At 43.9% G+C, this 24,303-nt stretch overlaps 1 protein-coding gene across 1 annotated transcript in view; it reads right to left on the bottom strand.

Annotated features, from left to right (window-relative positions):
• Nucleotides 1–17,088: 17,088 nt before the first annotated feature.
• The window catches only part of LOC124666538 (protein fluG-like), an 11,505-nt gene continuing 4,290 nt past the window's right edge, over nucleotides 17,089–24,303 (bottom strand). The window contains exons 2-18 of the mRNA XM_047203881.1: nucleotides 23,912–24,163; nucleotides 22,730–22,797; nucleotides 22,534–22,649; nucleotides 22,322–22,427; nucleotides 22,089–22,245; nucleotides 21,914–22,009; nucleotides 21,476–21,524; nucleotides 20,942–21,207; nucleotides 20,404–20,576; nucleotides 19,903–20,023; nucleotides 19,733–19,785; nucleotides 19,509–19,638; nucleotides 19,213–19,358; nucleotides 18,214–18,402; nucleotides 17,798–18,030; nucleotides 17,363–17,505; nucleotides 17,089–17,151 (exon numbers count right to left, since the gene is read on the bottom strand). Coding sequence (XP_047059837.1) covers nucleotides 17,089–17,151; nucleotides 17,363–17,505; nucleotides 17,798–18,030; nucleotides 18,214–18,402; nucleotides 19,213–19,358; nucleotides 19,509–19,638; nucleotides 19,733–19,785; nucleotides 19,903–20,023; nucleotides 20,404–20,576; nucleotides 20,942–21,207; nucleotides 21,476–21,524; nucleotides 21,914–22,009; nucleotides 22,089–22,245; nucleotides 22,322–22,427; nucleotides 22,534–22,649; nucleotides 22,730–22,797; nucleotides 23,912–24,163 — 2,361 coding nt within the window. The remainder of the gene's footprint in view (nucleotides 17,152–17,362; nucleotides 17,506–17,797; nucleotides 18,031–18,213; nucleotides 18,403–19,212; nucleotides 19,359–19,508; nucleotides 19,639–19,732; nucleotides 19,786–19,902; nucleotides 20,024–20,403; nucleotides 20,577–20,941; nucleotides 21,208–21,475; nucleotides 21,525–21,913; nucleotides 22,010–22,088; nucleotides 22,246–22,321; nucleotides 22,428–22,533; nucleotides 22,650–22,729; nucleotides 22,798–23,911; nucleotides 24,164–24,303) is intronic.

Below are 24,303 nucleotides of genomic sequence, written 5' to 3'. Positions count from 1 at the left end.
TACCCCGACCCGATGTAATAATATAGCTCATCAACGCTATCACTGATATTAGAACATTAATTTGGAACCACTGGCTAAGCATGTTTACAGAGCATGGATCAACTTAATTGAACAACTTACATAAGACTAGAGAGTTAATTTGGACGCAGTGTTAAAATTGTTTCTTGGGAAATCGGCAGCAATCGTATGGGTACGAAATCATGCATAAAACGGCAGCTTTCTGCATCAAGCTAGAAGCAAGAAGCATGAGCACTCACGTATAGGATGGAGAAGAAGACCCCGCGGTCGGGCCTGCCGTCCCTGCCGACGGGCACGACGGCGGTGACCCCGCGTCCGCCGCACCTCCCAGTGAGCATCTGCGAGAGCGCGCCACCGGCGCCAGGTCACCACCTGCGCCCTGCACAGCGAGATTAACCAACCGAGTGGTGTCAGCTCCTGAAAACGAGCAAGGCGGATTTCTGACGGAGCGAGGAACATACTTGGGTGAAGGCGGCGAGTCGGCGGCGGTGGGGGAGGGGCAGTCGGGGTCGGATGTGGATGCGCGCTTGCGGTCGGGGTCGGAGCCCGGGAGGCGCAGGGTGAGCGCGGTGTCCTCGAAGTCGAGCCCCGAGGCGGCGGAGGACTCCGTGGAGCTCCGCTCCGTCTCCACCGACATGGCCGGAGGAGTTGGTGGCGCGGCGCGGGCGGGTTTGTCGTTTGGCTCTCCGGTGACGCAGAAGCGGTGACTTGACCTTGACGGCGGCGACGGCGGGCGCGGACCAGGCGGCCGGCAGGCCCTCGAGCTTGGCGGGGCCGACCGTGATCCCCCGGCCCCGGCTACCTCCACACCACCATGCCGCCCTCCACCTCGTCACCTCGTCACCTCCTGGGCTTTGTAGCTCGACGCAGAGAAGTGTGGAGGAGTTCCAGCGCCGGCGGTTGGCCGGATCTCGTGGCCACAGCCTCCAGCATCGACAGATCGGGCACCACTGCTCACAGATCTTGGGGCACCGACGAAAAATACGATCTTGAGCGGACGGAATCCTCCAGCCCTTTAGGGAGAGGCGGAGATTGAGCGAGGCGGCGTGGGCGGGGACGGCAGGCGGCATAGAGCGCGCCGTGTGGGTGCCTGGCAGCGGCGTGTGGAGAGCGACTGCGGCTGCGCTGTGTGCGGTCGGTGGCCATGGGAGGAGCGAGTGAAGCGACAGCGCAGTGCGAGTGCGGAGGGGTAAAATGGGAAAGTCCAAAGATTACGTAGCGTAACGAAATTTGGCCGTGAAACCGCCGACGTCTTACATTTCTGCACGGAGGGAGTAATACGATTGCAGGTACCGCGGCAAACTTGCCCGCCAAGTAGGCTGCGGCAGGTAGCCCGTCCGCCACGGTAATCCGGGTGCTCCTGTAATTCGAGCGTATCGGGTCTCCCTATTTGACGCTAAGAGCGTGGCTTCGCGATATGACGCGTACGTCCGTCGTTACTGTGGGCTTGGCCCAGTTCGCGTGTTCACGGCTTCTCGCTCCTTCGCTTTTACTGTTTTCGTCTCCTGTCTGAAAAAAAACCGTTTCCGTGTTGCCCTAGCAGAACCGCGACAAACACTCTGGTTTCTTCACAGACGCTCACTGTTGAGCATTTCTTTTGATAAATGCATGCATTCAATACTGGCAAACATACTTTTTAATAAAACAATAGTAAGTGCATGTGAGAGTAACAAGCAATACACTATGATTAAACAATATTATCCTTCTTGTTATTTTTACTGTTTTTCTGTTTCCTAATTTTGTTTTTTAATATTCATTCATTCAAAAAATGTCCGTGACCCTTAAAAATGTTCGTACCGTTTAAATAATTGTCTAAATTGTTCATGATATTCAGAAAAGTTCGTACAATTGAAACAATTGTGAGGTTTCAAAATTGTTCGCAAGCCCTAAAAATGTTCGTACGGTTCAAAACTAGTTTGCAAGAATTTTAAAAATTGCTCACGAGATTCAGAAAAGTTTTTACTACTATTTTTTTTGCAAATTTTCAGAAAATGTTCGAGACCCTTAAAAATGTTCGTAAAACAAATTATTTGCCAGGCTTAAAAGTTGTTCGCAATACTCAAAAAATCTTCGTACGATTAAAAGAGTGCAAGGTTTCAAAAATGTTCATGAGCCTTAAAAAGCAAAGAGTCATTATCCCAGGAACGACCTCATCAAGGGTCATTATCCCAAGACTAGCTCCGCTCGCTCTGCTGGGAGAGCTGAGAGCTTGAGTGTTCCGGAACGCGCCCGTAATATCCAAAGCTCCGCGTTTTCTAGTTCGCGAAAGGGTCGCTCCGCGTTTTGCACATACAATCAAGTCAGCTTCGCGGATATGGGTTACCCTTGTTACTTAGTCGGATCTATGGCAATCCCAGTCCTTAAGCGGATCCATGGCGGATCGGTCACGTTGGGCTCGTGTAGGGTGAAGGCCAAATGATTTAAGTTACAAATTTGACTGAACATTTGACCAACTTGGCTTAGAGGGAAGTTGGAGATACTCAGACGACATCGTATGAAGAAGTTAGTCGGAATATCCCCAAGATAGCCTTATTTGAAAAAGTGCTAAACACGAAAGTTGTTCATATCTTCGAAAGGTACAACTTTTTTTGAAGTTACCTGGATTCGTTTTACTATGTGGTCCACAGAGACCTGATAAGATCCTAGTAATTTTCCGCCTGATGGATCTGACCTGAAATTGAAGATGGGCTCGAGACATATCAAGACAGTCCTGGATGAGATAATGCTCAACACATCATATCATCAATATGTACAATTTTGATGTTGAGTCCATCTGGATCTGACGTACCTTTCGAGTTGGAAAGATTTTATAGGATCGAGATAACATTCTGCCTGATAGTTCCGATCTGAAGTTAAAGATGAACCAGAAGATGCATGAAGATGGCCTTAGATGAAAAGTGATCAACGCGAGAATTACTCGTCTCTTTGAGACACGCAAATTTGTTGTTTGGAGTATCCAGCCGCCTCATATATATGTAAGAGATGACGGTCAATTGAAATTAAGCAAACAATCGTTAAAAATCAATACATCTACTTTTTTCCCCTCAAACCCTTGTTCCTACTTCCGTTCTTCGGTAACTTCGCGTAAATTTGTCTAAAATCGATAACCGAGCTTGGAGCGGTTTAATCCGGTCAAGTTCAGTCCGTAGTCGCAGCGAGTCCATCCCGATAAACCAGGGCTTCAGGTCTCAAAACCACTAGCCGGATTATCATGTGTATCGCGCTTTCGACTAGCCTCCTTCGATGTGAGTTGCGGTGCATCGTCCCTGACGCCGAAGGTGCACAAGTGAAAGGATCGTATGGCACCTAGAGGGGGAGGGGTCGAATAGGTGCTTAATCAATTTTTAATTGTTTTTCCAATTTAGGCTTGACACAAAGGTAAATTCTCTAGATATGCAACTATGTGAATTTACCTATATGACAAGATGCAAGCAAGCAATACACAATACAAGATGCAAGTAGTAAAGTGCTGTAAGTGATAGAAGTAACCAAGGTGAAGCACGGCAGAGACACAAGGGTATGATTCATGTAGTTCCTCCTTGTAAAGGGAAGTACGTCTACGTTGGAGGGGTGTGGTGCCACGAAGGTCTACCAACGACACAAAGGCCTCACCACATTCTTCGGGGAGCACCGTCACGAAGGCCTAGCTCATGCTCCATTAAGCGGTTGCCTTAAGTCGCAACCGACACAATTACACCAAGCTTGGGGCACGCATCCACAACCGAATTAGAGGCTCCCAAGATGCAACCACGAAGCTGTACACAAAGCTTAGCTTCGAGATCACCTCAAAAAGACAAGTTATCAAGAGTAAAGAACAACTAGGGTTTACAAGAAAAACACTAGCACAAGAGCCCTCAAGTGAATGAGGGGGAAATGCAAATCACTTTGATGAAGTAGTAGATCGGGGTCTTCTCCTTCGATTCTCCAAAGATCAAAAGCTTTAGGTGTTTGAGGGAGATCAAGTGAAAGTAGTGGCTCAACTATGTATGGTGTTCTTGAGGAGGATGAGCCACCTTCCAAGGAAGAAGAAGGGGTCTTTATACCCCTTCCATATGATGTAGCCGTTGCAAAATCCTCAGAGCGGTAGTACCGTTCTTGCTAGCGGTAGTACCGCTTGACTGACATTTCCTGTAGTGGACTTCGTTGAATCATGCATTAAAAGAATTGGAGCAGTACTACCGCGGTTGCAAGCGGTAGTGCCGCCTATTGAATCCGGTACTACCGCTCCACTACCGCTGCGCTACCGCTCAGAATCCAGAGCGCGCAGAACCTCGAGCGGCACCAACGCGGTACTGGGAGCGGTACCTGGAGGACGAGCGGTACTGCCGCCGGAAACGGTACTACCGCTCAGCAAGATTCAGTCAGGATGTGGCTCTCAGAACACATCTTTTTCCTTCGACCTTTTTTCACATCTCAACCACGCAGCTTTCTGACATATGCACAGTTAGATCACACACGACATTGTCATCAATACCAAAACCACATAAGAGGGAAAATACCCTTTCAACAAGGCCGTGCCAGTGTAAGTTGAAATATTTCCAATCTGGCATCAAGACAGCAGCTTTTTAGCCTTCGCCAAAAATTCTAAGGTCTTGCATCTAGTTGAAAACTTTCAGACCTAACATCTGCCTTTTGTATTGGTACAGTAACATAGAAGACCTATGCTGAACCAATAAAACAGCAAGTCAAAAGACCCAGAAGCAACACATTAAGGTACAGTTTGCGCCATTTGCCCAAAATGCTTTCCCTCGGTTTCAATTTTTTTAAGATCCGTAAAAATGCTTTACAAGGCAATGAGCCAGTCCTTTCCTTCATAATTTTAGAAGTGTTCCGCTCTTTCATATTTCGTAGTACACACGGATAACAACTGAACAGACACTCCAGGGTGATTTGAGAAGCTTTCTGAGTATTCCGCCACGATTACGGAAGAACCAAGGAGTGTAAATGCCATGTTTTCGTTCTCTAATTTTCTGTTTCTCAGCAAACACGGGTAACCACAGAGCGTTGACGGCCACTCATTCCAAGTTACTGTGCCGGGCCCTGCACAAGCACAAAACTGTAGGTTCTCAACATCTTCCACCATGTTTCTTTAGTGGAAAATGGGTAGTTCGGCGGTGTTCCTTAATGGAATCAGTCTTTTGGGCTTTTCAATTGAGTCCTTAATGGAATCAGTCTTTTGGATTTTTCAATAGAGTACGAAATTCATCTAGATTTATTTTGGGGAAAGAAGGATTCACAAAAAGACCAAAAGGGAAAAAAATCACCTTTGTTATTTGAGCTGTGTTATGGTGATTGGGCAGTACTTGTGACTACTACCGAGTACTCACTACACCACGTCATAGAATTAGGGGCACTTCTACTAGTGGCACTTGTCAAAGTGCGGTTAATAGTAGTCAATTAGTGGCACTTTTCGAAAGTGCCCCTAATTGTATACCTATTGGGGCACTTCTCAAATGCCCCAATATGTGTATATCTACTAGGGCATTTTTTCTAATGCCCCAATAGATGTATACCTTTTGGGGCACTTTTAAGTGCCACAATTTATCATTACTCACCTGAACAACTATCACCTTTAGCTCAAGATCAATTAGCCCATGTAAACAGTGCCACATTGGCCTGCACCTGCAGGCTGCCGCGACACCGCTGCCAACCCGCCGCGCACGCCGTCGTCGTCCTCCTCGAACGCGCAGTCATAGCGAGCGGTTGGGCAGAATACAGGCGAGAGATGCAGAAGGGGAGGAGTGGACTTTCCTGCCCCATCTCTTAGGGCATCTCCAACGGGGCGACGCAAACAGACGATGAGTGACCATTTGCGTCCGCCCGCCGAAAATGCATCTAGACACGCTCCAGCGGGGCGACGCAAAGTGACCGGGCCGTTCGCACCGAGACAACCCCGGCGCATATTTGCGCTTGGGATGCGTCGCGGCGGACGCTACACGGACGCCCCAAATGACCGCTCGCTTTCCACCAGGCCCGCCTGGCAACGAGCCTGTATCATGGGCATCGCTTCCGCGTCTGCGCCGCAACCTTCACCATCAATGTCGCAGCTGCCTCTTCTGCGCGCGCACTGGCGAGCGGCGGCTGGGCTTCTGTGCTGCCTTCAATGGCATTGTTTCCCACGCGGGCCGACCTTAAAAGTTGATCGGACATCGCCTACACCTCCACTCCCACCACCGCCGCGACAACACCATGGGAAAGAAGAAGAACGACTTCGAGGCATCCGACAGCGGCACCAAGAAGGTGGAGCGGCCGCACAGGGTTCTGCTGCCCGTTAGCGTGGCGCGGCTGATGCACACGAACTGGACGCCGTGCGACGGCTGGAGGACATGCACATGCCTGGTGGCTGAGCTACCTCCAGGTGCGCGTACCGCCCGTGCCTGCACGCGAGCCATATAGGACGCGCACCCGAATAAGACCTGCGCTTCGCACTCCATTCCTGCACTGCGCCCGCCTCACCCGCTTCATCAAGGAGCTCGACCACCTCGTCTGCTCGTCCAAGAGGCACGAGCTCGCCCGCGTCCTCCGGGAGGTCGCTCGCCTCGTCCACGATCTATCACCTCTCGGCAGGTGCACTGAACTGGCACCACTCAGGCTCTCCCACAGCCCACTCTGAACCCCCACGCCGACATCGTCCCGGCAATCCACCGCCACATCTGCGCTGGAGATCTCCACCTGGCAGTGCAAAGCACCTCGAAACACAGCTAAGGTATACCATATACATACTGTTCCACACAAATTAGCAAGATCTTGTAAACACTGTCTTGGTTACCTACACTACATGTGTATTATATGCTGTATTTGGCGAAGGCACCTTTTTTGCGGTCCCTTTGGTAGATTTTGCAGAATGCTAGCTTAGATATCCTTTTCTTAAGGAATGGAGATTTTGGAAAAGGAGAACCTTTGGGGAATTGTGATTTGGTCATGTTTCATGATCTCTTCCTGTCTTTTATCTAACCTGCCACTCCACCTTAGTTAATTAGCATTTCCATGTATATGAAAGAGTTGATAGGTTGCTTGATTGGTTTTAATTTGATCATAAAGTGGCACTAGTGAACCTACTATGGCATTTGTTTGGGACCGGGGGTTAAAGAGAGCTCCCTTCTATATATCAGATAAAGGAAAATGTTTTGATTTTTCTAGTTTAGAATGGATTTTAAGGTCTGAAGGTGATGCTCAAAAATACTGAGATGTAAGAGAGATATTTAACAGCATTTAGATTTGTATTTCAGAATGATGATATCATGTTTTATTCTAGTCAATAAGGCACATATTGGTGTTTTGAGGTCTCAAACGTTTTGTAAAAGATGCAGGTTTCTAGCTTTGTTGAAGACCTACACTGGAAGAATATATATCTTGGAAGAGAAAGTGAAGCTGTTGGAAGTACTACTTGGTGTGGTTCATGCGTGCTTCCAGGATTGGATACTGTTGCAACGTATCACTAGGAATTATTGAAAAGCTCCGAATGAACCCGAAACTTGTACTAATGTTTGTAACTGTTTCCTTCGTAATTAATATTTGGTGCATTTCTGTTCTGAGTTGGATTGTACGTTTAAAATGTCAGATTTGGTCTTCATATATGTTTGTTGTGTCATCTGGAAGTCCAAAATACAGCAGAGTACATGCGGAGATTTTCTAAAACTGCTACCACTTCCTATGTAGCATGTCTGCTGCTGATGGTCATTGAATCTTTTCTCTACTGCATGCTCCTCCTCTAGGACACTCATAGGTCATAGCAGGTTCAGAGGTTTTGCTTCGCAGACTAACTAACTAATTGGCGCACAACTTGCACTCTTTTTTCGAACCAATCATTCAAACAAAATTATTTCAACCAATCATTCGAACACAAAGGTTATCCGTCTAAATCTTGTGTGAAGGTACTCTTTAATTCTAAGTGTGACATGTATGTGGTTGGGTTCCAGAGTTCTGATGAAAGAGGCCAATGCATTGGAGACACCTTCCAAATAAGAGAACCGAAAATATATGCCAGAAGTATATGTTAAGAAAACAATCTGGCAGGTCAACTACTCGTCCAAGTTTTAACCATTTGCACCCACATTCTTTCAACAAAAAAACAGCACCCATATATCATTTGTAATAAGCATAAACAAGTGTACAGATTCCATCCAAGATGCATCTCTCAGTGCAAGCTTGTGCTTATCTTCGAAAGTTTGATCCTGACGCTGTTGATCTGAAAATGTTGCATTGTGGGTTCCACCCGGAGAGCACATCCAGCAGTGGAAGCCAAATATGCATCAACCACACCTCATAGCTGGGGCACCGAGCAGAACATTTCACACAACATAAGCAATGAGCAAACTATATACACTAGAATTCTCCACATTAAGTTACTTTCTCAATCTATCTAGCGTTAGAATGCTCCTAGATAAAATTCAACAAAATTACAATGACACATACCCATGACTGCCTGCCTAATGTTTAGCTCCAAAAGAGGGTGAACCTGGGAGGGATGTCGCCGCCAAGTAACCTAGCGCCGCCGTCCTCCACGGCGTCCACCGCCGCCGCCCCTGCCCTCCCAGCGTCCTCCACGGCGCCCACCGCCGCCGCCCCTGCCCTCCCAGCCATCTCCGCTGCTTCCCCTCTCCGACAGCAACAACCGCTCCCTCCCTTCTCTGCTCCGCAAACTTCTGATGATTCGCGACCGATTGTCGAGCGAGCTGTGATCCTTCGATTTGTTCGTGATGGGATCATCATTCGAACCCCGGGGATAGCAATTTGGGACTCTTTGGTGACCAGATTTTGCGATCTGAATCGTAATTTTATCTCTGAAACTGATTTCAATGTTGCAGATATACCGATCGGATCTGCGCGGGATTTTGGTGGCGTCCAAATTTTGTTTGGTCCGAGTCTGGGCTGTGGGTTGGACCGAGTTTTTCTGGGTCGAGCCCAACGCTCTCGCTCAAACACGATCCGCAGCTGCTCGCGGATTTCACCGCGCGATGGATCTGGAGCTTTTTCAGATGTGGCAATGGCGACTTCTGTTGGGCCTCAGCCCAACACTGTTCAAGGTGGGTCGACTTTTCACCGTGATGCGGAGAGGGTCCGTGTTAACCCTAGTTCAGTTGGCACTGGAGCAGTTGTCTTTGTTGCATCGCCTCCTTCCCCCAGATCTGACCTCGCCCATCCACCGCCTCTCCGCCGCTGGTCTGGAACGGTCGCCGGCGACAACAGATCCTACGCTCAGATCACCGCTCTTCCGCGGATGGATCGGCGATTCAGAGGGCCGCGCAGATCTCCTCCGAGAAGAAACAACTATTTCGGCTATCGTCCTCGAGTTGGATCTGAGGCTGATAGAAGAGACGAACAACACCGGTGGGAAGAGGAGCGCCACCGTGATGAAGAATGGCGTCGTGATGAAGAGCGGCGACAGGCGGATCAAGAGCGTCTCCGCTTCGAGGAACGCAGAAGATCTGATGAGCGTCGTCGCCTCGACGATGAGCATCAACGTGAGGCGACTCGCATCTCAGAGCGTGTCGCGCGTGAACGTGCTCTGGCTGAAAGATCTCGCAAGGACGATGATCAACGTGCTCGTGATAGATGGGCGCATCGTTCCGAGATGGTTCCTGGAGCTTCCTCCAACCCCAACCCCGCCAGATCTGCTGATGTAAGTCCTGTAGCCCCTTCCTTGCCATCATCTAATACTGTTGCTGTAGATGCGTTAGGAGCTGGCTCTCAAAATCAATCTCAGCATAGATCTGCTATGGTCGCGGACAGCTCTCAATCTCTTGTCTCTCTGCCGGAGCCGGTGGGGTCCTCTGTACCACCACCAGTTCCTGCATCCTTGCCATCTGCAAGTAGAAGGCCTGATATTCCTATTAGAAATCTTGCATGCTTTGTCTGCGGAGGAGATCATCACATTTCCATTTGTCAAGAGCGTGATCCATGGGAATACAATGCCCCTTTCTTCGGGAGTGAGGAATTTGGCTCTGGGTTCTACTCCATTCCTGTTCCTGAAGATGATAATTATCCGGTTGAACAGCTCAATTATGCTCACATTACAGTTGAAAAAGGTGAGGTGAATTGCAGAAACATAGAGCATGAATTCAATGCCTGGGCAGAATCGATGAAGATTAATTGGCGTTTTTTTGCTAAGGAAGTTTCGGCCACAGAGTTCAGGGCTCGATTTCCTTCAGCAAAAGCAATTGAAGAACTTGCCCATTTTAGGAAATTGTTCATGAGAACTGTCCCTGGTGCTATTATCAGTCTGGAGAAGTGGGCTGGTGATATTGAACCTATTTCTGTTATGCAAGAAGCTTGGTTCGAGAATAAAAGGGATCCCTATGAAGTTCAGAAACAAGTCCACAGCTTATTATGCTGCCAGCCTTGTTGGCAAGCCTCTAGCTCTTGACAAGAATTACCTCAGGCACTTTGCTTATGTGAGAGTCAAGATTGGCATCCAGGACTTATCTCTGGTTCCCAATTCCAGGATTGGTGAGATCAAGAAAGGTTTCTATGAATTTCAATATTCCAGAGAGCTATTTGATCCATCTACTAACACTGGTAACAGACTAGCTGTTCATACTGATGTCCAAAACACTGAGGGTGATCAAGGCACCCCTAAAAGACAGAGAATGGGTCTGCAAAATTCAGATGCTGGTTCCCAATCAGCCCCTCCAAAAGTTTCTGGAACTCATACAGGGTCACACAGACAATCATCTATGCAAGCTTCTCAAGTTCTTAGGAAAGATACAGGCAAAAGGAAACTTTTTGAAAGGGAGCTCACTTGCTACCCTGATGAGAATCCCTCTTCGTGTGCCACTGCTAGCCCTGCCTCTCTCACTGATGTGCACAAGGAGGTGGTTGATGCTCTGGCATCCATTCCATCTCAGTCTGGTGAAGGTTCTTCCTCTCAGAAGGCAGCTGACTCTTACAAGCAGTTCCTCACCTCTCTGGCAAGATCTGGCAGTGACAAGGCTTTTACAATTCAGAAAGAGTACAAGGAATTCCTAGATCCTATTAGGGAAAATGTGAATGAAGATAATGATTCCTCTGAAGAGTTGGTTGACTATGGTAGCAGTGATAACTCTCAGGGGTCTGATACTCCTTATCTGACTCAGGGACAGGGATTCTGGCTTTGGCTGCTCCTTCTCTTATAACAGAAAGAACTGCTGTAGTTATTCCTGTAGATGGCTCCCAGCCTGAACCAGAATCACAAGAGGACCCTCTCTCTCAGGTTGATAATCCTCCAATTGACAATGTTTCTTCAGGTGGCAACATCTCTCTCAATGCTGGTGGTGATCACAGCGGCTCGCACCTGGGATGAGCTCCAGAATTGATTCTATGGGCACTCACACTGTTAGAATTGGTGCTAGGACCATGGGGACTGTTGAATCTTCTAACATCCCAGGTACAAATTTGAACACCTTTAATTCTTTTGCTTTACTGGATGATGATACTATCATGTCTAGGGCTCTTGAAATGGGTGTTGATCCTGATTCTTTCTCTCTTGAAAAAGTTAGTTACCTGAAAGATCTAGAAATTGCTAGACATAATATAAGTAATATGCAAAATTCTTCTGTTCATACCAATTCTGAGATATCAGATCAAGTTCTCTTGTTGGGTCTTGGTGATATTTCATGTGAGAGTGACAAGGATCTGGAGGAGGGTGATTTCACTCCTGTTTTATCCAGAAGAAAGAAGAAAGCCAATAAATCGGTTTGCAAGGTTGGAAGGAATGGGCCACAGTCAAAATCAAGTGACACCATTATGGGGGCACAGTCAAAATCAAGTGCTGCCCAGGTGAAAGCCAACATTGACCACCCTTTGTGTGGCATTGTGGCTGGAACCAGGAGAAGGAAGAAAAATCCAAAGTATCTATGATAGGTGCCTCTTTAAATTGCAGAGGGGTTGGGAAGAAAGGGATGAGTATTTACCTTGCTGATTTGATTAAGGACCAGCAGCTTGATTTCATTGGTCTCCAAGAAACCATCAAAAAGGACTACTCTCCTGCTTTTCTCAGGAGAATTGACCCTGGAGGTGATTTCGATTGGAAATGGATCAGCTCTGTGGGTAGAAGTGGGGGTATTCTGGGTGGTTTTAGGCTATCCAGGTTTACCATTTGTGATACTTCAGTGGGCAGATTTCACATCAAGGTTTCTTTGCTTGACCTGAAGATTAATGTGAAGTGGTGCTTGATTATAGTCTATGGAGCTGCTCAAGCCTCTGATAAAGAGGATTTTTTGGTGGAACTTGGGAATATTTGCAGTAATCAAACTCTACCAATTTTGGTAGGGGGTGATTTCAATCTTCTGAGATTTTCCAGTGAGAAAAACAAGACCATGACACATAACAAGTGGTCTGACATTTTCAATTCCATCATTAACACTTGTGCTTTGAGAGAAATTCATATGACTGGTGGCCAGTTTACTTGGTCCAATAATCACAGTGATCCCACTTTGGAGAAATTGGATAGATTCTTGATGAGCAGTTCATGGGAAGATCTTTTTCCTCTTGTAACTGTTCACAAGCTGGTGAGGGATATGTCTGATCACAATCCATTAATTCTTGACACTCTTGATATCAAGATTAAAAGAAGAGATTTCAGGTTTGAGAAAAGATGGCTCAAAGAGGACAGCTTCCTTGACAGAGTGAAGAGATGTTGGGAAGAACAGTTGTTTGCCAGTAACAGCTTGGATAGAATAGTTAAAATGCTGAAAAATGTCAAAAAATCCTTAAAAGGTTGGGGTGCCAATTTGAGAGGGGCAGATATTAAAAAGAAAAATGATATAACTGCTGAATTAAAAGATCTTGAGGATCTGGAAGAAGTGGGACCCTTATCTCCAAGTCAAAGGAAAAGAAGGGCTTCCCTCCAACTTAATCTGTTGGAAGTGCTGGATAATGAAGAATCCTTTTGGAGACAGAGGTCAAGAGAGAATTGGCTCCTTTATGGGGATAGCAATTCTGCTTTTTTCCATAAAGCTGCTAATGGGTGTAAAAGAAAAAGAACTATTTTCTCCTTGAAAAAAGGTGATTCTATTGTTCTTGGTGATGCTGCTCTGTTGGAGCATGCCACTGACTTTTACAAGGATTTGTTTGGTCCTGTGAATGATTCGGCATCGAGCTAAGTGGAGATGTCCAGTCCGATGAAGAAAAACTGAATGATGTTGATAGAGCTGGGTTGGATATGAGTTTTTCCTTAGAGGAAATTAAAGATGTCATTGACCATATGGAGAAAAATAAAGCTGCTGGCCCTGATGGTTTTCCCATTGAATTTTACTAGCATTGCTGGGATATTATCAAGTTTGATGTCTGGCATGTTTTCAAAGACTTGTTTGAGCACAAAATTGACCTGAGTAGGATCAATTATGGGATTATCACTTTGATTCCCAAATCTTCTGATGCTGACATTATCCAAAAATTTAGACCCATATGTCTGCTTCAAGTGCTCTTCAAGATAATAACAAAAGTCTTGACTGTTAGAGCAAATCCTGTGATGAGTAAACTTCTACTTCCATGTCAGACTGCCTTCATCAAGGGGAGATTCATTTCTGATGGAGTGATGTTGCTTCAAGAAGTCCTGGAGAGAGCAAATTCAGGAAAAACAGGGGATTGTCTTGAAAATTGACTTTGAAAAGGCATATGATAAAGTGAATTGGTGACTGTTGTGAACAGAAGGGATTCAGTGATAATTGGTTGACTTGGATCAAGAAATCTGTAGCTGGTGGGACCCTTAGTGTCAAAGTCAATGACAAGGTGGGCCCATATTTTACTAGTCATAAAGGTGTGAGACAAGGGGATCCTTTTGCCCCCTTTCTGTTTAATATGGCTGCTAACAGTCTGGCCAAAATGGTGCACTTGGCACAATCCAAATGGTTTGATTACTGGACTGGCAGATAACTTGGTGCAGATGGGCACTGCAATTCTTCAGTATGCAGATGACACTATTTTGCTACTGCAAGATGATGCTCAACAAGCTGTTAACTTAAAACTACTGCTCTATATCTTTGAAGCTGTGTCAGGTCTGAAAATTAACTTTGAGAAAAGTGAAGTTATGTTGATTCTGGAGGATGATATTAAACAATCTTTCTATGCTGAATTATTCAACTGTCAGAAAGGTACTTGGCCCATCAGGTATCTGGGGACTCCTGTTTGTGCCAGAAGAGCTTCAGTAGCTGACATGAGATTCCTGGGAGAGAAGACCAAGAAAAAGATGAGTGGCTGGATTGGAAATTCCATGCCCATTGGGGGGAGGCTGATTAAGATTGATGCCTGCCTTGCTAGCACTGCTGTGTACCAGATGTCTCTGAGAATCTTGCATAAATCAACTGTTGAACAAATTGATAAGCCTATCAGGTCTTTTTTCTGGGCTGGTAGTGCTGATAGAAGAAAATATCACTTTGTTAGATGGAGATGGATCTGTAAACCCAAACAGAAAGGTGGTTTGGGAGTAAAGGATTTATCCAGATTCAATATTAGCTTGATGTGCAAATGGTGGTGGAAATTGGAGCATGACTCTGGTCCCTGGCAAGATTTTATGAGATTAAAATACCTGAATCACAAAGGCATTTATTATGCAAAACACAGACCTGGAGACTCTCCCCTCTGGAGTGATATGTTGAAAGTTAGAGATATTTATCTCTGTGGCAGGAGAATGAAAGTTGGGAATGGAGAATTAACTAGTTTCTGGGGAGATTCTTGGTGCAGCACTAATCCTCTTAAGGATATGTTCCCTGTTTTGTTTGATATTTGCAATGAACAACACATCACTGTTGCTGATGCAGCCAATATGGGCTGGAGATTTTCTTACAGAAGATGGTTACCCCCTGATCTGATCATTCAGGAGGCTGGCTTATTTCAGTTACTGAACCAATCCCAATTCTCTCAGGAGAAGGACTCCCCCAGATGGAAATGGACTAAAAAGGGCAATTTCACTGTAAAATCTGTGTATAAGCAGATTAGTGGTGGTGGTCGAGATAAATCTTTTAGGCATCTATGGAAAAGCAAAGTTCCTTTGAAAATCAAAATTTGGCTTTGGCTGATCTGGCATAATGCTATTGCTACTAAAGATAATTTGCTTAAACGCAATTGGCCTGGGGACCCCATCTGTCAGTTCTGTAGTGAACATGAATCCATCACCCACCTCTTCTTTGGCTGTTCTGCTGCCAAGTTTGTGTGGAGTGCAATAGCCACTGCCATCAAAGCTCCTATTCGACCTGGGAGTTTTTCCCAATTTTTTGGGTGGTTCCCTCAGTTTTCTCATGCTAGTCGCAACACTCAGATTGCTGGTTTGGCTGCTGTTTGTTGGGCCATTTGGAAACTAAGAAATAAATCCTGTTTTGAAAAAAAGTTAATCAGTTCACCGATGGATATCATCAGTTACGCCGCTGTTTTCATGAATTATTGGTCAGGTCCCCATGGTGAGCAGGATGCTTTGGAGCTTCGTGCTGGAGCTGATGGATTGCTGCGCCTTGCTGCTGCAGCGGGAGATGGGAATCCGCCTGCGAGGAGCTCTGGACGAGCTAATCAGTTGCGCCTGGAGGATAAGAATGCTGAAGATAATCGTGAAGATTCAACAACCTCCTGAAGTCGTTTGCTGGGCGATCTAGGAAGTTCCCTAGTCTCTCTTGCTGCCGCGCCATTTTGAGTTGTTCCCTTGTCGCTGACAAGGTTATTGTTTTCCCTGTAATATACTTCCTGGTTCTGTAATATTTGTCCTGAACGTTAGCATTAGGCGGCGATCTCCCCCCCCCCCCCCCTTTCCTGAATACTGTTGTTGTATTTTCGTTATCTCCATGGTAATGAAAATTCGATCCCATGCGGATCGTTTGGAAAAAAAAAATGTTTAGCTCCAAAAGCGTTCAATCCCTGCAGATCACAATTGTTGTTTCTGTCGCAGGAGGAGCCAGTGGATCACACATTTTTGCAATGTCAGTTTGCAACTGAAATCTGGAGTCCCATCAAATCAGTGTATGGCGTCAAACTAAATCTAAAGAATTTCAGAAGTGTTAAGCAATGGTAACTCCAGCTGAAGCTTCCTAGGTCCATGCCACTATTTTCGCTGTCACAATAAAACACATATGGTAAACTCGGAATGGTGGATCGTTCATGTAAATCTCTCTGAAAAGATGGTAATGCAAATCTGCCGAGCAATGCAAAACATCAGCGACTCAACAGCGTGATGGTGCAGCGAGGCACGCCAACAAGCGTTGGGATTCAAGAACAGCGAAGAACCATGGCTGGGAGATCTCTAGGGCGCGGATCCCTGGAGCACAAAGACGTGGGGAAGAGATTGGTGGTGCCACGGGGGGGGGGGGGGGGGGGGCTAGGGTCAACGGAGACGGCGATTCTGAGCTCCCGAACGGCGGCAGCTCTCCACAGAGCCAGTGGAGATGCGGGAAAGTGTCCAGAACGGCGGCAGCTCTCCACAGGGCCGGCGGAGACGCGGTGGTAAAGCCATGGTCCACGGCGGCGATCGGGCGGAGGCGGGAACAGGGGAAGATGGAGACGAAGGCGAGGCTCGGGCCGATTCCTCGCGCAGGGACGACCGGTGCGGTTGCGCTGAGCTGCTGATTCACGGTCTCGAGGCAGACGGCGGGGACGGGTGGTGCGGCTAGTGGACTCAAACTGACATATTTACCTTTCAATAAATAAAATAATTCAGTACTTTCCAGTACTTTTCAATACTTATTTTTTTGTACTTTCCAGTACTACCTATTTTCCCACCGTTGGATTAGCCTGGTTCGACGGTTCATAAATTCGCCAATCATGGTAAAACTTGTATTGTTATTTACCTGTGAATATGCCATTATTGTTTATTATTACAATTTATGTCCACAGACCACATGAGACATAGCCTGTTGAATTATACGTAATTTTCAGGGTACAAGTAAGTGACAAACAGAACTACTTTTATTTTTTCTGTTGGATTTTCTTCCAGGGAAAGAATTCGCTGAGTGCCATATTTTGAATCTTAGGAACACTTTATTATTATTTACCGAAAAAACACCGAAAACTTCAAGTTCAATCATAAGAATCAGCACCGGGACAACATCATTCATTGGCATAATAACCTTTCAGTGATAACAAAAGTGGTCTTGAAACAAGCATTTCGTCTTAGTAACGGTGAATGATATCTCCGAATGCCCGTGGATTCTTCGAGTAGTGATCAATCTCAGCCTGAAAAAATAAATTCAAATATGGCCAAAAAAGTTAGGCACACGTGCCCCTTTACATACATAAGCAAATGATATTCATGAGTGGGCTCTTTGTAATTACTAATCCAAATTATTGTTTTCTTTTCACTAAAAGAAAGAAATTGATACCCTCGTTGTATTTTCGAGAATTCTATAGAGTTTTATAATGTGAAGGACATTACTTAAGCACTAACCTTTCGTACAGCTATAATGGCTGTGATAAGCTTATCACCGATTAGTTCATGCAAAGTTTTGTCTGCAGCAAGTGATTCAACAGATTCCAGCAAGTCCTGTGGCAGCCTTTTGAGTTTGGAAGCATAATCTGCAGGATTTGATTCTACAAGAGGCGTATGACAGCATGTTATGACATCAGATACTCCTCGAGGACGCCAAAAGCTACTCAACAATAAAGAATACAGTTCCAGACATATAAAAAAACCTAATTCCAGACATATAATGTAGTATAAGATATTAAAATTTCTATCATGATGTACACAAACTTGTATGGATCACATAACATGCTCAATATGTATCTAGGCACATTTTCAGACAAGATAGTAGCAGGCCAAATATCAGTAATAATGCTCCAAGAGGAAGACAAAAGGTCAATCAATGAAAAATGTTCATACCAATTGGTTCAGGCAACTTAAGGCCTCTCCTGAGCCCATCAATTCCAGCAGCAACAATAGCAGCAAGTCCCAAGTGCGGATTTGCGCACCCGTCAAATGATTTAATTTCAAAGTTGCTAACCATATCGAGAGGCACACCAGGTGGGCATGCAGTTCTCAATGGAGCCTCCCGATTTTCTTTCCCCCAGCATAGATAGGCTCCACTCCATGTATTTGGCTGAATCCGATCGTAGCTACACACAGAGAATCCATTGATCATTAGAATGGATGCTGCAGTTTTTGACATATTTATCAAAATCCTAAGTAATACAAATGAATTGACACCCTGTAAGCATCAAGAATCTGATGCAAGAAACAAATACCAAATTTAGCTACCAATAAATAAGATGCATTCTTACTTTGCTGGAAGATATTACCTGTTAGGATGCGGAGCTGTAAATGCCAAGATTGAGGAAAGATGATGATATACTCCAGCAAGGAAATGTTCTCCAACATTTGACATTCCATAGTAATTGTATTCATTTGATCCCATAAAAACATTCTGATCATTCTTCCATAAACTCAGATGCACATGGGAACCAGATCCATTATCATTCAGGTCAGGTCTGTGTCCACCAGAACCAAGCATCAGGTACCAGAAAGGCAAGTTTCACGTGATTGCCGGTTTTTTTTCGAACCACGCATGATTGGTGGCCCAGTATTGCTAAAAAAACCCAATATTTACATATTGTGTCATTTCAATTATGGTCATCTTTTAATAAAATTTAATTCTTTTACAAGCTAGTGATGTTACCTGGCAACACCCCTTAATGTTCATTCACGATTTTCTGATAATACAAAACAGTTCACACAATAGTATTCATAGTTAAGGACGTGCAACTGACAAAAAATGAAAGTGTAGACAGATATGTTTTTGATGTGCCAAGAGAATCAGCAAACGTACCCTTTACAGTTGTTTCACTTATGATCACAAAGTGTTTTTTTTCTCGGTCACAATTTTTTACCGGAGGGCACCGGAATATTCGGTTACCGCGAAATCTTGGAAATCTCGGGAATATTTCGAACGAGTTTATTCAAACAAAATTTGAATTCAAAAAAATTATGGCATAAAACAAATAATTTTTTACGCCGAACAAGGTCTCTGCTATGTACACTATACAAGCTTTTTAAATTACAGACTATAGTCTAAATTCAAATCAACCCGAATTTGTTTGGCCGGTATCACTTTTTCTCGGGGGGTAACGGAAAGTTCGGTTTTCGGCAAGATTTCGATATTCCGGCCGAGAAAAAAATCCCTCAACTATACAATAGATTTCGGAAAGTGCGGCACTCTCCAAGACGATGACTTGTATGAAGATAATAGAAAATTAAAACGATATGGCAGTTGAATCTGATATGTTGATCCATCAACTTACTTTGGAAGAAACGTTGCTATCAACTCGTGCTTTCGAGCAACTGATTTAATAATCTCACGAGCATATATCAGATTGTCAGCTGCAAGAGTGCACAGCACATACTTCAAGACTACCTCGAACTGCCCTTTTCCATCTTCAGCATGCAGCTTTTATTTTATTTTATTTGGAGATAAAAGTAGACGTAAACACAGAAAAACAATCAATCATTGAACCATGACATACAATCAAAAGGTAAACTATTTGATATCAAACATCAGGAGTCTTGACATCTTTTTGGCAGTAAAATCACTCCATACCTGCTCAACTGCAATGTCTGCCTCTTCAAGAGATGAATATACTTCTTGTAGTATAGTAGAGGCACCATCAAAAGATGAAGTTGAGCAGTAACTGCTATTATCATATGGAATCCAACGCTCATGTCCCTCACTGCAGAGTTTTTTTTTATTCGGGTCACATAAAGAAAACGCGGCCTTTAATATCATATGCAATACTCAGAGTCGAGGTCCTCGGGGAAAGGCACCTTACTAATTTTCTGCGGAGATAAAATTCATTCTCGAAACCTGCCTTCATTGTCTACAAGGAACAAATAACAAAGCATAAATACAAAAATAAATGCAACTAAGAAACTCACAAAGACGAAAAATTATCTTCACAAAGCTATCTAGGAAAAAAGTAAGGGTTTATTCTTACCACATTGAATTCATCCAGCAGAACTTTTGTGACTTTTCTTAAAGCATACCTAGGACAGTATTCCCAGGCTTCTCCTGGTCGTATTTGCATGTCAGCCATCACCATTTCCTCACGTCTTGACCTTACAAACGGAGTGAACTACTATTAGTTTTTAATGGTGCCTTAATATGTTCGCAGAATCTATTGTCCACAAACACGAAACTATCCAAATAGAATACTAGTTGTGTGATTGTAATATTTTTTAATTTCTAAGGTTGTCAGAACTCAATTTTCTATTTAATAATACAACAGTAAGTAGTTACTCGTTACTAGTAGAACCATCATGCATCTTTTGTTGAATATGCACAACGAATAAAATTAATCCATATGACTTTGGTGTGGGTGGATGTGCGAGGGAGAAACAAGAATACCAGACCAAAGAGAAAATAGTGAGTAAGCCAAGTGTAAGGGATGGTTCAGTAGAAAGAAGTACTGACAAGACGTTAAATGAATCAGGTTTACCATGGGAGCCTCAAAATTGTTGACATATCTGGCATAAGCCTGATCTCGCCTACAGCAGTAAGGTTTGTCCCATCAGCTGGACCATCAGAAAAGGATGTCATTCCCATTGATGCAAAACTCAGGCCAACACCCTTATTCTTTGCAATCTCATAAAATCTTCCAGCTGGCACAACCTGAAAGTGAAATTCTATTTCTCAAGTTTGCTGTGATATTAGCAATTCTAAGATAAATGGCATTTCTCAGGTAAGTAAGCTGATCGTCTACACAAAGTCACAAGCGTGCACAATTGCACATGCTATACCCTGCAATTATTCAGTTATTTCATAAGTACTACATTGCCCGTCTATTGGAATGGAACAACTTATAGGCGATCTTCAAATGTTCATGCTAACCATTGGGTCTACTTAGTAGTACTTTATAATTTGAGAAAATTGCTAGCAGATAACTTTTGGTCCATAAAACAATGAGAAATGATCAGTGACAAAATGACATTACACCATGTTAACAATGCAGCATGTGCTTGGAAAGACGTTCTTACACGACATCTATGTTGACCTGAAGCATCATTCCAGAGAATCCGAACAAAGAGCACTTCTTGCTCAACACAGGATGTTGAGATCCTACTGTCAGTTATTGTACTTTTCTGATGGATTGACCCATTGGCAACGTTCAACTTGTACAGATTCGATGCATTTCTTCTAAAGATGTCCTCAACTGCATCAATAGCTTCCTGAATGCTAAGATCACCATCTTCGCACGCAGCTGATAGGACACGGTAAACAACATCGCGTGCCCTTCTTGCACCTGTAAATCAGCACAATCTTTAAATTATCGCATAAAATCAATAACTACACCACGCTCTGGAAGCTCTGTGTGCTCTAGGGTAACTTTCGTTGTATGCACTACAGATTTTGATGAGCATATATATGTACAAGAAGGACCCAAATTTTCTGTTCTTCTCTATTTATTATTGATCCAAAAGTTTGTTTTGATTCTGAAAGATATCTAAAGTTCAACTGACATATAATGATCTTTGATCATCTCATGAAATATTCAAGACAGATGATTGTACCTAGATAGTATGTCTCTGGAAAAGCATATCCATCTGTACTAAACATGACCTGCAAATGGTTAACGAATAAAAATATCTCCAGAAGTGACAAAAAAATGAGCATATAAGTGACAATGTGATCTGCCTCAAGATATTTGCAAAGCGAATGAAAATGGGATTTTATTACTGATGAAACTTAAGAGTAATTATTACACACAAGAATAACACAAGTAAAATTAGATGCATCGTAGGAGCAAAATACGAAAGAGAGGTTCTTGGAGTGGATACCATCTTAGAAGAAGATCAAAAGTAACGTAACATATAGTTGTGGAAAAATAATAATTAATCTACCTTTTTTGCACCTTCGAACACAAATTAAAATGTGTTTTCTAATAACGAATATAAATCTTCAGCTTTTACGGAAAAAACTATTCAGAAATCAGAAGACAAACATGGTACCTTCTTTATGGGAGCTAGCTCCAGAAGCTCTTTAAGTGACGATGTCATTCCTTGAACACTAAGTTTTGGGATTGCCAAACCAAAATCAAGATAGACCTGTTTGTGATTTTTTTATGATGGTTAATATAAATTAAACAATAATGGAAAACTTATTGTATAAAGATGAGGCTCCAACCTGGGAGTAAACAGATGCAAGATAGGATGCTTCCCTGGAAAATGGATAAGAAGCATGTAAAAGAACTAGTTGGCACTTAGCGAATCTTTCATCCTCAAGAACACCACGCAGATGCAGAGGGTTGCATTTTCGCAAATCTAGGTCCTTATCTCCAAAGCTGAAATAACGTAGAAGATATCTTGAAATGACCAAACAGAAAATTTCTCTAACAAGCTCTAAAATGCAGTCATTACCCAGTGTGAATCTGCATTGGTAAGTGAAACATCACAGCAATTTCAAGACTGCAAGTAAATAGATAGTCAATCACGCTCTTATTTGTAATCCGGAAAGGTCTTCGACCTGAAAAATATAGAGTATAAACATAAAAATGATCTTACAATCAGAGGGCGCAACATATTTTATCTATTTAGACATTTTTGCTTCCCAACAGAAAAAATATGTTTACCTGCTAGCTCCTTACGAAGACCATCCTCTGCGTCTGTCTTACCAACACACGGATCAATATCTAAGCCACTTCTGTATGCGGCTATGCTTTTCAACCCAACAATTTGATTGGCAACTGTAATAAATTAGTTAAGGTATACAATGCAGATAACAAAACAAAATTCGTCCAATCTATCAACAGAAACTCTGGAGGATATGATTTAAGCTTTGACAGAAATGTTTCAGTGAACGAGTCCAATGTCCAGCTTGATCCACTAAACGAATCCTGAAAGTAGTAATTAGTTTTTCAATAGATGGTTTACTTGACAATATTCAAATAAGTTAACGGGGCCACTGTTTTTTGAAAAAACCCAAAAAATGTCTCTTCTCATCTATATAATGAGAGTTAGAGAAGGCGAACACACAGCATGGCACACGTCCCTAAGCGGGCAGAATAGCTCTCAGTACCAAACGTCGGCCTCACACAAACCCTGTCTGTCTGTCTCAGACATAATCCTATGGACTAGGCATTGCACTACCAGGCAGTTGCTATCGAAGACACATGCATTGTGTATGTTCCAGATCAGTAAGCAAGTTAGGAGGATGAGTGTCGACACTCGTTTCTACCATTCAATTAGATCGTCTCCGAGCTAACAGAGGCACTCGAAATGTGTTGACATATATATGTGATGAATATTAGACTACGGTTGTTGACAGGGGTTGATCTAGATTCCCTCCACCCCGGGCAGCCGCCCAGGCTTGCCGGTGGTTTCCCTGCTTGTGGTGTGTGACTTTCTGCAGTAATTTTGTCCAAAAACTGACGTATTAGAGAAGTTTACCCAGCCTTCAAGAAGTTTATGTGTTCGCCACTGGTTGTTGATCTCTTATTTGAGGTTCCAAATGCCATGTAGGTCATGTTACAGTATATGTAGATTGCACTGTCTCCCTTTCCGTCAGTTCGAATTTTTGGCTGCGTTGGCTAGTATATGAAACATGACAGGTCAATCATTACGTTGATTAGGGTTGCATTGCAGGATAGGATGCAGGGCCGTTTTTTTCTCAGCCTAACCCATTCCCTTCGTATTTTTCTCCCCTGATCTATGGATGACCTTTGCCTTAATTCTGTTTTTGCAGGACCTTGGCGGGACGCCCCCTGCAACCCTAACGTTGATAAACTAAAAAGTATATGTAGATTACACTGTCTTCCATCAGTTCGGATTTTTAATTGCGTTGGCTAGTGTATGAAGCATGACACGTCAATCATTCCATTGATAATCTAGACAAAATCGACATTTTGAAAGAAAACAAGATGTTGGATAAGTATTGTGTGCATAAAAGATTGACAAATGTAATTCACCACTTACTAGAATCTAGTTAACAGTACAGGAAAGTATACTCACATCATTGATGACTGTTTCCGCGAGCCATTCGATCCTTAGAACTCTGCCAACCGTGGGAACAAACTCCTTGTGGGACTCCAGTCCAAGCATCCTATCAAACTCTATGCCATCATCCATGAGGATCGCGGATATGTTGGCAGCTTGGAAGCATTTTGAACTGATGGATGACAACCCTTGGGCCCTTCTGAACTCCTCCACCTTCTCAAGGGAGGCTTCGCAGTGGTACAACTCAGCAATGTCCTTTAGGCTTCTCTGCAACCAATGCCATTGCAAAGATGTCATGAGAGGTTCTGCCCTTAGATACCGTGCAATAAGTTTTTTTTTTCCGATAAAGGAGCATAGCTCCAGGCTCTGCATCAATAAATGCACATGGTTTGCTTTATTAAAAACAA

The sequence above is a fragment of the Lolium rigidum genome, chromosome 6, assembly GCF_022539505.1.
Source record: "Lolium rigidum isolate FL_2022 chromosome 6, APGP_CSIRO_Lrig_0.1, whole genome shotgun sequence".
NCBI classification, from domain to species: Eukaryota; Viridiplantae; Streptophyta; class Magnoliopsida; order Poales; family Poaceae; genus Lolium; species Lolium rigidum.
Note: the sequence above shows the minus strand (reverse complement) of the source record. Positions and strands in the feature narration are given on the sequence as shown.